Source organism: Drosophila sulfurigaster, chromosome 2R, assembly GCF_023558435.1.
Source record: "Drosophila sulfurigaster albostrigata strain 15112-1811.04 chromosome 2R, ASM2355843v2, whole genome shotgun sequence".
NCBI lineage: Eukaryota > Metazoa > Arthropoda > Insecta > Diptera > Drosophilidae > Drosophila > Drosophila sulfurigaster.
Window position 1 is genome coordinate 21,470,873 of NC_084882.1, and position 15,235 is coordinate 21,486,107.

The 15,235-nt window shown below is 38.5% G+C and overlaps 5 protein-coding genes across 10 annotated transcripts; 3 read left to right on the plus strand and 2 right to left on the minus strand.

Annotated features, from left to right (window-relative positions):
- Nucleotides 1-93: 93 nt before the first annotated feature.
- Nucleotides 94-2,105, plus strand: LOC133835802 (zinc metalloproteinase nas-1). The gene is made up of 2 exons (XM_062265878.1): nt 94-391; nt 507-2,105. The coding sequence occupies exons 1-2, from the start codon at nt 208-210 to the stop codon at nt 1,337-1,339; spliced, it is 1,017 nt and encodes a 338-aa protein (XP_062121862.1). The 5' UTR covers nt 94-207; the 3' UTR covers nt 1,340-2,105.
- Nucleotides 1,341-5,153, minus strand: LOC133835803 (uridine-cytidine kinase). 3 transcript variants are annotated; one of them, XM_062265879.1, is made up of 6 exons: nt 4,563-5,153; nt 4,357-4,502; nt 3,677-3,774; nt 3,562-3,610; nt 1,724-1,859; nt 1,341-1,549 (listed from the first exon to the last, which is right to left on the minus strand). In XM_062265879.1, the coding sequence occupies exons 1-6, from the start codon at nt 4,913-4,915 to the stop codon at nt 1,420-1,422; spliced, it is 912 nt and encodes a 303-aa protein (XP_062121863.1). In that variant the 5' UTR covers nt 4,916-5,153; the 3' UTR covers nt 1,341-1,419. The 3 variants fall into 3 exon arrangements, with proteins under 3 accessions (XP_062121863.1, XP_062121864.1, XP_062121865.1); XM_062265880.1 differs by having other exon boundaries at nt 1,341-1,859; nt 4,563-5,143; XM_062265881.1 differs by lacking the exons at nt 1,341-1,549; nt 1,724-1,859 and adding an exon at nt 2,419-3,146 and having other exon boundaries at nt 4,563-5,119.
- On the minus strand, nt 3,683-7,420 carry LOC133835805 (HIG1 domain family member 1A, mitochondrial). 3 transcript variants are annotated; one of them, XM_062265882.1, is made up of 3 exons: nt 7,241-7,420; nt 6,526-6,715; nt 3,683-3,774 (listed from the first exon to the last, which is right to left on the minus strand). In XM_062265882.1, the coding sequence occupies exons 1-3, from the start codon at nt 7,329-7,331 to the stop codon at nt 3,765-3,767; spliced, it is 291 nt and encodes a 96-aa protein (XP_062121866.1). In that variant the 5' UTR covers nt 7,332-7,420; the 3' UTR covers nt 3,683-3,764. The 3 variants fall into 3 exon arrangements, with proteins under 3 accessions (XP_062121866.1, XP_062121867.1, XP_062121868.1); XM_062265883.1 differs by lacking the exon at nt 3,683-3,774 and adding an exon at nt 4,737-4,876; XM_062265884.1 differs by lacking the exon at nt 3,683-3,774 and adding an exon at nt 5,888-6,279 and having other exon boundaries at nt 7,241-7,419.
- Nucleotides 7,421-7,862: 442 nt separating this feature from the next.
- LOC133835800 (dihydrolipoyllysine-residue succinyltransferase component of 2-oxoglutarate dehydrogenase complex, mitochondrial) lies at nt 7,863-10,994 on the plus strand. Its single transcript, XM_062265875.1, has 7 exons — nt 7,863-8,119; nt 8,472-8,590; nt 8,653-8,754; nt 8,876-9,433; nt 9,493-9,637; nt 10,046-10,351; nt 10,416-10,994. Exons 1-7 carry the CDS (start codon nt 8,036-8,038, stop codon nt 10,548-10,550), a joined length of 1,449 nt encoding a protein of 482 aa, XP_062121859.1. The 5' UTR covers nt 7,863-8,035; the 3' UTR covers nt 10,551-10,994.
- An 811-nt stretch (nt 10,995-11,805) lies between these two features.
- Nucleotides 11,806-13,736, plus strand: LOC133835801 (dihydrolipoyllysine-residue succinyltransferase component of 2-oxoglutarate dehydrogenase complex, mitochondrial-like). 2 transcript variants are annotated; one of them, XM_062265876.1, is made up of 7 exons: nt 11,806-11,978; nt 12,031-12,140; nt 12,191-12,295; nt 12,354-12,857; nt 12,914-13,058; nt 13,115-13,420; nt 13,482-13,736. In XM_062265876.1, exons 1-7 carry the CDS (start codon nt 11,895-11,897, stop codon nt 13,614-13,616), a joined length of 1,389 nt encoding a protein of 462 aa, XP_062121860.1. In that variant the 5' UTR covers nt 11,806-11,894; the 3' UTR covers nt 13,617-13,736. The 2 variants fall into 2 exon arrangements, with proteins under 2 accessions (XP_062121860.1, XP_062121861.1); XM_062265877.1 differs by having other exon boundaries at nt 11,807-11,978; nt 12,194-12,295.
- The last annotated feature ends 1,499 nt before the right edge of the window (nt 13,737-15,235 follow it).

Genomic DNA, 15,235 nt, shown 5'->3' on the forward strand with positions numbered 1-15,235 from the left:
AATGAATTTATGACTGTAATACAGTAACAACTATTAAGTATTGCGAACAATTTAAATCCGATAATTCAGTTATGCTAACGGGGTCTTTCAACACTGCTCTTCGATCAAAACAAAGCCGTTATAGAAAAATACATATGTAGAACGTCGTGAACGTAAAATTAAAACGAACAATGTTTTTCGCAAATAGGCGCTGCAATTGACACAAATATGCATATGGATAAAGGGCGAGACATAAATGGTCACATAAATCACGACGCACGTGGATACCAAGCTTTTTGCAATGCAAATGAATATGCGTACAAATCAGTCACCTACATGTTTTTTATCAGTAAAAAACAAAAACAAAGACAAATCGCCGCCTCCAAGTCGGCAAAATGTTTTGAAGGTCTAGGTAAGAGGAGCTGACAGCTCTATATATATGCGAGACGGTAGCGTCAAAAATACAACAGTCAGCGAATAACGCAAAATGGCAAAGTTGCCAGTATTCACACTCGTTTTGCTTTTAGTTGGCATTATAAAATCGCAGCCCATCGTAAAGACCGACGACAATGTTCTGATTGATCTGACGGAAATGGGCGATGCTGTTTTTGGTATACCGGATGCGGAAACAACTGGCGTACTAGTCGATGCCCAAGACGCGGAGTCTGCGCAGAATCCCGAAGAGCTAGGCACTTATCTGGAAGGCGACATTCTCATCCCACTAAATAATGAGCAGGCGGACATCGAAGGCAATCGCAATGGTTTGCTGGCACTGAGCACACACTGGCCTGGCGGCGTGGTGCCCTATGAGATCAAGGGTCAGTTCACATCACAAGAACTGGGGAACATCAAGCACGCCTTCAATGAATATCACAGCAAGACGTGCATTCGTTTTACGCCGCGTACCAAAGAAAAAGATTACATATCCATTGTAAGCGGCAAAACTGGTTGTTGGAGCAGCATTGGACGTCTGGGTGGACGCCAAGAGGTCAATCTACAGTCGCCCAACTGTCTGCGTACCTATGGCACGCCCATCCATGAGCTGATGCACGCAGTGGGCTTTCTCCACGAGCAGAATCGTTACGAACGTGATGGCTATGTAAAGGTGCTGAGCGAGAACATAAAGCCCACGATGATGGCCAACTTTGACAAGGGAAGCGCAAAGCAACATTCGGGCTATGGTGTAGACTATGACTATGGAAGTGTGATGCATTATTCACCCACCAGTTTCAGCAAGAATGGGCAGCCCACTTTGAAGGCGTTGCGAAGCAGCAAGGATGCAGCACAGATGGGACAACGTCGCGGCTTCTCGGAGGGCGATGTGCGCAAGATTAATGCCATGTACAAGTGCAAGCTTTGAATTTGGTTTTATCTATTATTTATTTAACAAAAAAATATAATTATACAATTGGCGAAATGTGCAGCAGACTTGATGAAGAGTCACTTTAGTGATGCGGCAGATTCTTGTTTGTCTCGAAGAAGACGTTGCCCTTCATGGTGAGTTCCTTGCAGAGCGTTGAGAAGCGTCGAATCGCATTGTAGGTGTTGCTGCTGCCACTTGCCACCGCATCTTTCAAGTATATATATATACACATGTTGATATATACATTTATACAGTTGAATGTTTACGAATATGTCTAGGACTTGCATGCAGAGTTTCTTTTAGGGATTTGCTAGTATTTGAGTTAGAATTCTATTCGTTGCTCCCTTTTTGGTTGTGGTTAGTGTGGACGCGCCTTCTTACCTCCACCTGCCAAGGCGCCGCCATCTGCCACCCCCCAAGTCCAGGTTCATATACAAGGCCATGTTGCCAGTGGAGCCGTGACACGATCGATTGTTGAGAAAGTCACGTATGTGCTGCACAATCAAATCGATGGCCACTGGAAGCAAGACACAAGAATTATGAGTGATGAACTTGTTCGTTAAATGGCTTACTTAATTCTTGAATTGTTTAAAATTATACTCAACGGCAGCAACTCAACAAAGTGAAGCGTTTAAATGTGAGTGTGTTTTGCAACTCGGCCACTTACCTTTTTAGCCAAATTTTAGCTGAACCATCTCTCATGATGCAATCTCGCTTGAAACTATAAAGTACTCACTTGTGAACAAAGAGACCCATAATCGAACTACATTTAAAACTGTATAACAATAGCTTCCTTTTCATTTTTTGGGTGTCTACTTACAAGTGTACTTAATGTGCATTTAGCAAATGAACTTAACTAAATTATAGATTAAACAATTCTAATTCCAATCCTATTAAAGATTACAATATGTTTGAGATTAGATTGAAACCCAAAGGAATAAGGAACTTTAGCTACTAACTAACTATAATAAGTAATAGATTATTTTTTAAGCGAGTTAACGACCGTTAGTTTGATGATAAATCGAAGTTATTCTACATTTACTTAAATTGTTTACTTAGCATAACTATAATTTAGCTTGTAATCGAATTTCGAGAATGCCTTTATTTTGTTGCTTATTGAGAGGTGTTAAACTCTCTTTTATTCAAAGATTCGACAATTTATAAATTGTTTTTGGATTTAGCGTTAAGTTTTAACAACTATATTATGTGTTATTGTGTATGGTGGTTTAGACAGTTAAACATGTACATAAGTTAGGATATGACGTGTGTTTTTGTGAATATTGTAGATACTATTTGTGTAATCGACCGATTAGTGCTCCAACAAAGTCCTTAACAATTTGGGGCGGGAAGTTAGAATTAAACTAATAATATTGTATGTATTTATTTCGTACACAAAACAAAATGATTCCAGTTTAACTTTGTTAGGAGAAGCCCGAGTTAAACGCGACTAACAGAAACTCGGCGATAAGTTCGTTAACGTTAAAACAAGCTTACAATAAATGTGTATGTATTATATAGGATACATACTAATCGATCTTAGAAACTAAATTAATCAATCGGTTAGTTGCGATAGGATCACAATGCAAGCATTGTTAGCAGCAGCAAGAAATCATATTCTTTGTGTGAAGTCACTTGATAAAGTTGTTTTTATCGTATTCACACATCGTTTCATTGAATTTTTCGATTTTTTTTTAGTGATCGCGCTTCATGCTGGAGGCCGCAGTTCGGACTGTGTTGTTGTGCTGTGCGATGTTGGTGGCCGCGAGAATTTCTCCGATATGGTGTACAATGAGATCAATGGCAACTGCAAGAAATACATTGTAACAACAGAAACGAAAACGAAAAAACCAGGAACATAAACGGAAACAAAAACGAGAACGAAAAAAAGGAAGAATGGAATGGAAAGTAGAAGATACATAATATAACATCAAGCGGAAACTAGTATTGTAGAAATATGTTAAAGTTTCGTTATTGGGAACAAGGAATCGAAACGAAAAATAGAAACATTTAACGAGAAACCCAAAACTGTTTATAGTATAAACTATTTATACATACGTACAAAGTTGTAGTTAGGACTTTAAACGCTACTAACTCTAATTGTGTGGTTTGTGAGTTGTGTTTTTTGTATAAATGATATATAGAAAATAAAATTGTCAAAAACTAAAGCAAAGCGAAAATTTTGTGTGTGTGAGTTTCTTTTCTTTGAGTCAAAATCTCACCTGTGTTGTCCGCACCACGAGGTATGATAACATCAGCAAACTTCTTGGTCTGCAAACGTAAATTAAAAAGGTATTAATTTTGGGTTAAATTGCGAAATAAAATCTTAAGACTTACAGGTGAACAGAACTCTTCAAAGGCTGGTTTCACAAATGTCATATACTGCGTGAGAACTGCATCCAAATCTCTGCCACGCTCATTGATATCACGCGGCACTAAAATGAAAATAAATTAATTAGTGAAATTAAGATCTAGCAAATGTAAAATGAGCTACAGCTATCTTAACGATAAGGTACAATAAATCTTTAAATCAAAGAGTTTATGTAAACCAGTAAACTCAGCACTTGTGCCCTAAGCACGTCAATATTTCCAATTATAGCTTGATATATTTTTTAAATAAATAAATAAAAAAAAAATGTATACATATAAAATTCTTTGCTTAGATTCACTCACTGAACTAGCTAAATTTACGACATTTCAATAAGATCCATTTAGAAATGACACTTTCGACTAAATTAAAATTATTTTGATTATGAAGACAAGTTAAGTCACAAATCATAGTGTGTACTTGAACAGACAGAAACCAATTGCAGATGGTCGAGCTGACCAATCGTAATATAAACTAAATAAAAAACAATAATATAGACTTAGAAGTACCTAAGACTAAGAATTAAGCTTGCGTTACGAATTACTTCGACAAGTAAAGACACGATATATACACTGCACTTGACCAAGTGCTTAACAAATTTGCGAACCAAGCTACTGCACAAGAATAACTAAATAAAAACGAAACTCACCTCGACGAGCGAGACGCGTATCGGAGTCAGTGTCCACAAACAGTTTCATGTGGAACAGGTCGCGTATCTTGGGGAAATAGAAGACCAAGATGCCCTCGAAAAGCACCACGTCCGCTGGATAAATGACCAGCATATTCTCAAAATCCCTGCAAGCAATATATTTGATTACACTGTTAAACCATTGCTCATACAAATCATTAACTTACAGCGAATTTGTGCGATAGTCATAACTGGGTATCTTGACCTTGTGACCTTTTAGTATCAACTGCAGCGTGTCGAACATGAGCTCTTCGTTAAACGCATCAGGATGATCAAAGTTGAAGAGTCCCTTCTGCGCCTTAAGCTTCTCGGCTGCTGTTAGCTCACGATAGAAACTGTCCTGACTGATGGCTACCACCTGACGTTGCGTGTGATCCATTTCAGCCTGTCCAAGCTGTTCCATAATCTTCTTGCACACTGTTGACTTGCCGCTTGCTGTGCCTCCGGCAACGCCAATAAGAAATGGTGATTTTACCTCATCCTTACCGGCCGTATCGCCATTGTGCAAGTTCTGTTCCATGTCGGTAGCAGAAAATATGGATAAGGCGAAGTTTTTAGTGAAAAATATCTTTGTTCTCCCGCCACCACACCACGCTCAACGCACAGCTGATTTAACTTTAATGCGTAACATCGATATCATGTCCTCGATAACAGCGGTGCTGTTATTAACAGCACCATAAAGAGTTGGCAACGCGAACAGCTGTTGGCGCCATGTTATTTAATTTAACTTGAAGTTAATTATTAAATGCGTAACTTGAAACCTCGTTTAGCTTAAACAGCTTGCAATATTATAAAGAAATATATTTTTGTGAATGAAATTGTTGTTAGCTTGTAACAACAAAAGATTAAGTATTGAATTCCGAACTAAAGTGAGAAAACAATAAATTTCTTATGTAGAACTTTAGCGAAGATTGTGAAAATCGATTGCATTTTCTAAAATCTTCCCAAGGCGGTTGGTATTGCTCAATGTAAAGACTTGTCAATCGCTGCATGACAAATGCCGCAGCATTGAACGTTTCGCTTAAAACAATGCCATCTTCAGTTACAGTGTCGCCTAGTCGGAGTACATGGAGGTCATCAAGGTGTAGGTGGAGGATTGGTTTGCCCAAGGCAAGTTGTTGATTGCCGTGTCCGAGAAAGACACATACTTGGATGGTGCTACAGTGAGATTTTCTTAATTTCTATAATCAATTTGTGTTGACTTGCAACTTTGCCACCTCGAATGTGATTGGACAACCAGATTATATGGCCAGAGATAAGACGGCTTCCGGTTGCAAGAACCACTATGACGCTGCCTTCGATTATCCGAATATGTACTGTGTCAAGAAGATTTTCGACTACGAGCAAAATGTGCCAGACATCAAACTGTTCTAATTATACAAACCATATTATGACTTGCTAATTAAATGATGGCATCTGATTGAATCGATAGAAAGATTTCATCATTTCACAGCTGGTGAATTTTCCAAAGGCAGGTGACAAGTGATGCGAGTGTTTCTTAAATATTTGTTTTTAATCTTACATCATTTGCATAGGAGGTATTTATCTTTTCACAGTGTTCCAACAATTCGATCATTTTGTATGTGTGTTTTTTTACATTTCATATTTAAGTTAGTCGAACAATTAAAATATCACAATCTTACAAAACAAATTAGCTTGGCTAACAATCTTTTCGTCAGGGGACGAAAACATTTTACAAATTTGATCAAAAATCGTTATCTCGGGAAATGATTTTTGTGAGAATGATTTTTGTTAATGGCATAAATTGCAATAAATAAATATTCAATTTGTCTAGTTATGTATGTTGAGGTGTCAGCGGGTGTTGATGCAGCGGGGAGGGAGGAATTTGTTGGCAATCAATCAAGTGCTTGAATTACTCAATGTCTAAAAATCAAAATAAAAATGTAATCTGTTAATGCGAGCTGATAACAGAATTATCGATAACACATTGCTCGAGCCTATACATTTTAATGGTGTGTGTGACAATTCCACTAATCTGATAACCGAATTATCGATAGCACATCAATTGAGCTTATGGCGCGCTATAGATGTATGTGTGAGTGAGCGACAATTACACTAATGCAACAATTATAATTAAATTGAACTACAAAAATATTAAGGGAGCATTACTTTTCCTTGGGCTGCTTATCGAATATGTACTCCTTGGCCATCTGATAACCCAGTCCAAGGGTCAAACAACCCACAACGGTTCCCTGGGCCGCCACACGCAGTTGCATGAGGAAAACACTGGTGCTCATCGTGCCTCGGTGTCTATATTTATAAGCTCCAATTGCACCTGCAGCAATGAATCCAGCAATACCTAAACGCAAAAATCAAAACGAAAATTAAATACAAATGTTCGAGCAAAGTTTACGTTTTGTTGCCAACTCTTCACCCGACGATAATTATCAGCAGACAGACGACTGAGGCAACAAAAAAACAGCTGTCTGTTACCAATACCAACGCAAGACACGCGTCAGGGTCGACGTCATAGATGCGCTAATATATACATATAAGTAATTAACTAAAACATATACATATATAATAAGCTTTTATGTAGACATATAAATTGCTTACTGACGTTGTAAGCAAAGTTACATCACAGGCTTTTCAAATTCAAACAATTATTGTGAAATTGTTGCAATATTATTAACCGTTATGTCACTTGACCGCTTGAAGAACACGCGAAGTCAGAGTGAAGGCCAAGGCAACTTTGGCATCCACCTTGCAAACATTCACCCGCACAAACACATACACATGTAAATCGGAAATTTCCGCCAAGCATAATATATGTATGTATGCGAGTGTGTATTGATGTGTGTGTGGTAGTTTTTTTTTTACATACCAATTAACATGAATGGGGACTCCTTGGCTTTCCTCGCCAACTTATTAGACTGCTCGGCATCGTCTTCAACAAAAAAGGATTTTGAACTCATGACGGATTACGCGTTTCTTTATCGGCGCTCAAAGAATGCGGTAGTGTCGTACGGGATTCGTTTTCGCGAGCGAATGAAGAAACAGAGCAGCGTGCCCGTAATTTTATGCTTAAAATATACTAATTCGCAATACTTGTTTTTGGTCATTTTGGCTACATTGCGGGTACTCCCTTTATTTTATTTTATTTCGCAATAAATGTCTCTTTTTACATCAGAATTGGCAATAAAAATTATAATATAGAATTATGTGTGAAGCAAATAAAGCGCATTAAAGAATATTATTGAATATCTTGAGATTATTTTTTGCGTCTATATAATGATTGTTATATGTCAATATTTGTTTGTTGTAAATTTTTTTTTAAATTTTAATAATAATGTTTATAATAAAAATCTTAAATATTACATATTCTATCTGATACCTAAACATAATTTTATGCAACGCAAAGACGGTTAAAATTATTCCGTACTGTCAGACAATGTGACCAAAGTGCGCAAGTGTAAAAAAACCTAACACAGCTGGTTATTTGGCATGACATAAGAGCGAACGTTCGTCGAGCGGGGAGAACGTCGTTGAACCTGCCGTAGGCCCACAAAAAAAAACACTCGATTTTAGACTAGTTGCAAGATTTCGGACACAAAGTGCTCGCCAAGCAATCACAGAGCCAACGCAGCTGCTCCTCAGACGATACGATATCATCACAGCAATGACGGGCATCATTTCGATATTATCCAGACAACTGCCGCGTAGCGTGCAAACTGTCGGTCTCAAAGCCGTGCGAAACCATGAAGTAAGTGAATAAATTCAACTCGAATCGAGTCGAGGAGTCATGCAGACACGCACACTCTAATACACACATGCATACATAACTACATAATCTTGGCCAATCTTGCGACGCTGGCCACATTATGAATGTATTTGGATCATTTGGTTTTTTTTACAGTCCCGCACAATGCGATTATGTAATTGAAAAATGTTTGCAATGCACATTTGGCATGTGGAATTTGCCACGCCCCCAATACGAATTCACGTGACCAATTCACCAGTTGCTTCTGCCCCGCCCCCGCACCTATCGATTGTGCAATCATTCATAATTACTAATCAGAAGTATTTTCTTTCTCTCTTCTGCCCCCCGCAAACAGTTGCAGCTCAGTGCTCGTCAGTATTCTCAACTAGCGATTGTTGCGGCCGCTCAGCAGCAGCAGCAACAACTGTTGCATCGTGTGGCACCTGCAACGCAACGCTGCCAAGATGCAATGCGGTAAGTCAAGAGTACATATTTCCATTATCAAGCAAATCTTTAATACGGTCTTTCACTTTCAGTGCCTTGGGCTGGCAAAGCTTTCACACTACCTCCAACTTGTGCTCCGCACAGGTGGTAAAAGTGCCACCTTTTGCTGATTCCATCACCGAGGGTGACATTAAGTATGGACAACTCTAGCATAGAGTCGAAATTTGCCTGCTTGTTGTATATTTCGTTGATAGCTTATCTTGGCATTTGTTTTTTCCTACTAACAAACTTTGGTACAATCTTTCTTTTTGACAGATTTACCTGCAAGGTGGGCGATTCGTTTGGCGCTGATGAAGCAGTCATGGAAATCGAAACCGACAAGACCACGATGCCTGTGCCAGCGCCATTTGCTGGCTCGGTCACCGAGATTCTAGTCAAGGACGGTGATACGGTTAAACCCGGCCAGGAGCTGTTCAAAATGACGCCCGGTGCTGCGCCCGCCAAGGCAGCTGCTGCTCCAGCTGCTGCACCCGCGCCACCCAAGCCAGCTGCAGCTCCAGCAGCAGCAGCTCCCAAGCCTGCTGCCGCGCCAGCTGCTGCCCCAGCAGCAAGAGCAGCGCCACCACCGCCACCACCACCAGCAGCGCGTCCACCACCAGCTGCGCCCCGCGCTGCTGCGCCACCACCGGCTGCCGTGCGTCCCGCGGTGGCACAGGTGAAACTGCCGCCTGTGGATGGTTCGCGTCAAATTTTGGGTACGCGATCCGAGCAGCGCGTGAAAATGAACCGTATGCGTCAAAAGATTGCTGCCCGCTTGAAGGATGCCCAGAACACGGCTGCTATGCTGACCACCTTCAATGAAATCGATATGAGGTTGAGTTTAATGTCTTCAGCAATTTCATACCTTACTAATCATGCTTTTTCATCTTTAGCTACGCAATGGACTTCAGGAAACAAAATCTGGATGCGTTTGTCAAGAAGTACGGCATCAAGCTGGGCTTCATGTCAATCTTTGGCAAGGCTAGCGCTTACGCTCTCCAGGATCAGCCTGTTGTCAACGCTGTTATCGATGGCCAGGTAAGATGACTGTCCCCCTTTCTGCGTCACTCGTGACGTTTTTAAGTTCAATGCTTATCTCGGAAATTATTTGCTTTGTTTATGCAATTGCTTATCAACTAGAACAGAGCCGAATGTTCGGTGATAAGATCTTTAGTTAAACAACTTGAAATACAATTATTCGATTCGATGAGCGAGAATTCCCTATATACAATTATTTTTTTTAGACTTTTTATGAAGTGAAGTGAAATTACCCGAATTTCTTATAGCCCAAAACCAGTTCTGGGTTCACTTTCGTTCAAGTTTAAATTATATGATGTACGTATAATTGGAAACCGGCTCAAAACTTTTTCAAGCAGCTAAAATAAATTTATTCTAAGATACCAAGTATTCTTAGCTTGTATTAAATTTTAATGTTTTCTCTTGCAGGATATTGTGTACCGTGATTATGTGGATATCTCAGTGGCTGTTGCCACGCCCCGTGGTCTCGTCGTGCCTGTTATCCGCAACGTGGAGAGCATGAATTACGCCGATATTGAGATTGCGCTCGCCGGCTTGGCTGATAAGGCGAAACGCGATGCAATTACCGTGGAGGACATGGACGGTGGCACCTTCACCATCAGCAACGGCGGTGTCTTTGGATCCTTGATGGGCACACCCATCATTAATCCACCCCAGAGTGCTATCCTCGGCATGCACGGCATCTTTGAGCGCCCTATTGCCGTCAAAGGCGAGGTGAGTGATTTAAGCTACTTGCATTTCAGCATTGAATAAAATTATATTACTTTTCTTCTTGCAGGTCAAGATTCGCCCCATGATGTACATTGCACTAACATACGATCACAGGATCATCGATGGTCGTGAGGCGGTGTTGTTCCTACGCAAGGTCAAGGCTGCCGTTGAGAATCCAGCTATCATTGTTGCCGGTCTGTAAGAGGCTCGGAACGAGAACGAAACGAGTCGAGTTCTGTTAGCGCTGCGTCCACGTTGTTCAGTTGATATTATCGAATCGGCAACCTTAGCAAAAACCAAACAAAAAATGGAAGCACAGCCAAATTATTTGTATAGAACTGTAATCGTTAAACTATTTCATTTATTTCATTTGATGTAAATTTTCAAAATTTTCGAGCGTGTCACAAATCGAACTGTCTTTGAGTTGAAAACCAATTAGCGAATAATACACTGGCACACACACACACACACTCATGTGAGACACTTAATAAAATTAAAAAATGCGACGTGGAATTGTTTTCAAAACCGTAACCATTCTAAGTACTATATTTATTTTCTGCACCTTAAACAAAAGAACAATGTAATCTGCACATGCCGAGTTGCAATGTCGTGAATAAATGCGATATCGTTACCGATACTCAATCAATTGTTGACGTACATTTTATTGTCAGAGTTAAATGCTAGATTATTATTATATCATTAAAAATTAGGGCTATTAGACTTACCGATGTCAGTATTATCATTAGAAGAAAGAATTTTTGGAAGACCAGTCCATTTCATAAGTCAAAGCAGATCCATCAATCTCGAATACATAAAACATATGTACATATTTATTTTTTACACACAACTTTAAACTAAAAGTAATATAATATTGAATATTTTTTATCTTTTGCCTAGTTTACTTTGTTAGATATGCAATTAAAATTTCACATTTAGTTTGACAGCAGGCGATGTACTCTATATTGAACTGCTTGCTTTTGACAGCAAGTAATGCAAGCAGTGCAGTGCAGTCAAGTCTTAGCACTTTAATGACAAATGGCATTTCTTGTATAATTTGTTGTTCCCGAATTGTATTAAATTTACAGTACATTAATATTTTTTGGGTCGATCAATAACATAACTCAACTTAATTTTTTTATATCACTTGAAGTTAAAATATGTACATTTAACTGGATCTGTTTTAGTAAACTTAATAATTTGATGCGTCTTACTGTATTTGAAGGGTTATTTGTTTATTTAAAAAACCATATATCGATTAGCTGTTTTTCTGAGATGTGCATTACAATTTTACATTTAATTTTACATAGATTTTTAAATTTTAAACTGCTTCACCCCCTACGCAATCACTGCAAGCAGTGTAAGTAAATTTTGGCAGTTACATCGACATTAGATTTTAGAGCTTTCATAAATTGTTAACACTAACCATATAATACATATATGTATATAGTTCGTAAATCTAGTGAACTTTGCATAACTGTCACCAAATTTGAGAATACTTAAAAATTCTCACTAATTGTAATTTTTGATTCAGAATATACCACTTGTAATGTCGAGTCTTATCTTCGAATTAACGACACGTCTGCGTCGAAATGTGCAGCATGTTGGCCTAAGAGCGTTGCGGCTGCGTACGGTAAGAAGTTGTAATGCAAATCTTTACAATATATAACTTTATATTCCTATAGTTAGACTTAAGCGTACGTCGTTGCTCCCAGCTGACTGTCTTCATGGCAGTTCAGAAGCAACAGCCAGCTTCATTTGGTATCTTCGATTGCCAGCGTAAAGATGCGTTGCGGTAAGTCAACCACAATCATGTTTAAATAGGGTAATATATTGTTTCCCTAGTAGATCTTTTGGCAGACAAAGCTTTCATACCACCAGCAGCTTGTGGTCCGAGCAAGTAGTAAAAGCGCCAGCGTTTCCCGACTCCATTTCTGAGGGTGATGTGAAGTAGGTGACATGAATACGATAAGCAACATTGTCTGTTAAATATTTTACCTTTTTACAGATTCACCTGCAAAGTGGGAGACTCCTTTGCTGCAGATCAGGCCGTCATGGAAATTGAAACGGATAAAACATCGATGCCGGTGAATGCGCCATTTGCGGGCACTTTGACAGCCATTCTTGTCAAGGATGGAGATGCGGTTAAGAGCGGCCAAGAGCTGTTTAAAATGAAACCCGGTCCTGCTCCAGCTGGAGCTGCTCCTGCTCCAGCTAAACCAGCCCCTGCACCCGCTGCCCCTGCTGCAGCGGCAGCCGCTCCAGTTGCAGCCAAGCCGCCATCGCCTCCACCTACACCACCACCCAAGCCTGCAGCACCTACAGTGGCACCTCCACCGCCACCTCCTCCTAAGCCAGCTGTTGCTGCTGCTCCTCCTTCAGGCGGTGGTACAGGCACACGCAGCGAGAAGCGCGTCAAGATGAATCGCATGCGTCTAAAGATTGCATCTCGCTTGAAGGATGCTCAGAATACTTGTGCCATGCTGACCACTTTCAACGAGATCGACATGAGGTTAGCTGGCCAACTCAATTATACATTTAATTTTAATTCACTTTCTATTTTGTCAGCTTTGCCATGGAATTCCGTAAACTGAATCAGGACGAGTTCCAGAAGAAGTACAATGTCAAATTGGGCTTCATGTCCATCTTCTCAAAGGCCAGCGCAATAGCGCTTCAAGAGCAGCCTGTCGTAAATGCTGTCATCGATGGCAAGGTAATCTCGCTTTTTAAAGCCGTCTTAGTTTCTAATGATTAGTTGAGTGCTTGCAGGAAACTGTGTATCGTGATTTCATTGACATTTCAGTGGCTGTTGCCACGCCCCGTGGCCTTGTTGTCCCCGTCATCCGCAATGTGGAGAACATGAATTATGCGGACATCGAGAAGGCTTTGGGTGCTCTGGCCGTCAAAGCCAAGCAGGATGCGATTACTGTGCAAGATATGGAAGGCGGCACCTTTACCATTAGCAATGGCGGTATCTTTGGATCTCTAATGGGTACTCCAATTATTAATCCTCCTCAGAGTGCCATTCTCGGCATGCATGGCATTCTGAATCGACCAATTGCGGACGAGGGCCAAGTGAGTTATTTATTTTATTTGATATTTGTTATATATTTAATTTTATTGGATTGTTTTCCAGGTCGTCATACGTCCAATGATGTATGTGGCCTTGACGTACGATCATCGATTGATCGACGGACGCGAGGCAGTTTTATTTTTACGTAAGATTAAGTCAGTTCTGGAAAATCCAAAAGAACTGGCTATTCCGTTATAAGATCAACAATGGTTGAATTCATCGTTCACATTTTAAAGTCAAAATTGTGTGTACTTGTATTGTAGTTTATGCATTTTTGAGATATGCCGCGAATGTTATGTTATGATGGTACAGAAAAAGGAATAAAAACGATTTGCTAAGCATATAAAAAAGTAAAAATTCAGCCGGAAGGCCTCAATCACTCTGGTCTGATTTAAGACTTTTTCAGTCTTAAAAAGAACAATTGTGAAAGTTGATTTATTGGTTGAAACAATCTTAAAACAAGATCTAAATTTAAGATTTTTTGATTTTGATTTAAGATTTTGGCTTCTTGGTTCAATTTTTAGATTTTCCATTCTTGAACAAGATTATAATCCTAAATTTGAAGATTGGGCAACATAAAGTTTTTGTATATTTTCGATCTTGATTTAAGAATACTCGTAAACCTTGGTTCAATTTTAATATATAAACAATCTTGATTTAAGATTTTATTCTTGATTTTAGTAGTTTTTTCTGTCTGTGTTAATTTAATGAGTAAAGGAAATGTGGTTCCTAACATTCATCTGCATATTTGAAGAAGTACCAAAGTGCATAAGTACCATAGTGATTTTTTGGGAATAGCTGTTCTTAATTTTTATTCTAAATTTCCTTTAATTCGATGCTTAAAGGCAAAGAAAATTATATGTTTCATAAGTTTCTAAAAAATTAAAAAAGTTTGAATGGTGAAATGAGTTTAATTATGAATATTCATATGATTCACCTCAAAGGCTGGAAAAGAAGAAATTGAATTGAAAAATCATTTTATGGTTTTTGTTATTTGAGCAAATTGGCTTGTACAATTTTATTGATTTTAGTTTTTGTGTTTTTGTTTGTTTGCTTTAGTCAAAAATAAATACAATACTATTTTTAATGTTTACAAAGTGCATGTGGTTATAAAATTATTTCTCTTGATTTAACAATATTGTACTGTTTGATTGGAATTTATACAAGTAAATTTAAATATTTCTAGTAGATATTTTTTAAGTAAAAATAGATTTTGCTTAAGGCGAACAGAGATTATTTCTTTAAATTTTCATTTTGTTTTGTTTTGTTTTTTTTTTTAGATCCATCAAAGAGATTATTTAACACAGTTATTTAGTTTTAGTTGTAAACTTTTGCTTATCACATATGTGTTTGTAAAGTATATAAACCGAAAGAACTGACAACATTTATCCTATTTGAAATATATGTATAAGTATGAGATTATAATATAATGACGGGAGAATGTCGAAATTAATACAGAAATTGTTTGTAATTAATTATAAAATTATGTAATGTATGTGTATAAAAAAATGCGACAATCGTTTCGTCTAAAATATATGCAAGATTAGAAGAATTGTCATTTTAGACAAAAGGATTGGCATTATCTACATTTTTGACCCATTTCGTTAGACTTTTGCTAGTATGATTTGCTTTTGGTTTTGTTTGTTTTCCTTTTTGTTTTTTTTTTTAGCTTAACTAAGGGGATACAGAGTGTAGTTACATTATTTAAATTTATGGATAATTCTTAAGGAGTTCATTTATCAAAGACTTTTTGATTTTGACATATCGGGTGTTGGCTTTTTTTTATTTTGTTTTGTTCTATCTAACTTGGCTAACTA

What these genes read in the sequence shown, in the direction of transcription:
- LOC133835802 (XM_062265878.1), top strand. Translation starts at nt 208, where the DNA reads ATGCATATGGATAAAGGGCGAGACATAAATGGTCACATAAATCACGAC. An exon ending in AAAATGTTTTGAAGGTCTAG is followed by an intron (nt 392 to 506) that starts GTAAGAGGAGCT and finishes TTTTGCTTTTAG; the next exon opens with TTGGCATTATAAAATCGCAG.
- LOC133835803 (XM_062265879.1), bottom strand. Translation starts at nt 4,915, where the DNA reads ATGGAACAGAACTTGCACAATGGCGATACGGCCGGTAAGGATGAGGTA. An exon ending in TCGTGGTGCGGACAACACAG is followed by an intron (nt 1,860 to 3,561) that starts GTGAGATTTTGA and finishes TCTTGCTTCCAG; the next exon opens with TGGCCATCGATTTGATTGTG. An exon ending in CGGCGCCTTGGCAGGTGGAG is followed by an intron (nt 1,550 to 1,723) that starts GTAAGAAGGCGC and finishes TATACTTGAAAG; the next exon opens with ATGCGGTGGCAAGTGGCAGC.
- LOC133835805 (XM_062265882.1), bottom strand. Translation starts at nt 7,331, where the DNA reads ATGAGTTCAAAATCCTTTTTTGTTGAAGACGATGCCGAGCAGTCTAAT. An exon ending in GTCCCCATTCATGTTAATTG is followed by an intron (nt 6,716 to 7,240) that starts GTATGTAAAAAA and finishes TTTTGCGTTTAG; the next exon opens with GTATTGCTGGATTCATTGCT.
- LOC133835800 (XM_062265875.1), top strand. Translation starts at nt 8,036, where the DNA reads ATGACGGGCATCATTTCGATATTATCCAGACAACTGCCGCGTAGCGTG. An exon ending in TTCAATGAAATCGATATGAG is followed by an intron (nt 9,434 to 9,492) that starts GTTGAGTTTAAT and finishes TTTCATCTTTAG; the next exon opens with CTACGCAATGGACTTCAGGA. An exon ending in ACGCTGTTATCGATGGCCAG is followed by an intron (nt 9,638 to 10,045) that starts GTAAGATGACTG and finishes TTTCTCTTGCAG; the next exon opens with GATATTGTGTACCGTGATTA.
- LOC133835801 (XM_062265876.1), top strand. Translation starts at nt 11,895, where the DNA reads ATGTCGAGTCTTATCTTCGAATTAACGACACGTCTGCGTCGAAATGTG. An exon ending in CAGCGTAAAGATGCGTTGCG is followed by an intron (nt 12,141 to 12,190) that starts GTAAGTCAACCA and finishes TTGTTTCCCTAG; the next exon opens with TAGATCTTTTGGCAGACAAA. An exon ending in CAATTGCGGACGAGGGCCAA is followed by an intron (nt 13,421 to 13,481) that starts GTGAGTTATTTA and finishes ATTGTTTTCCAG; the next exon opens with GTCGTCATACGTCCAATGAT.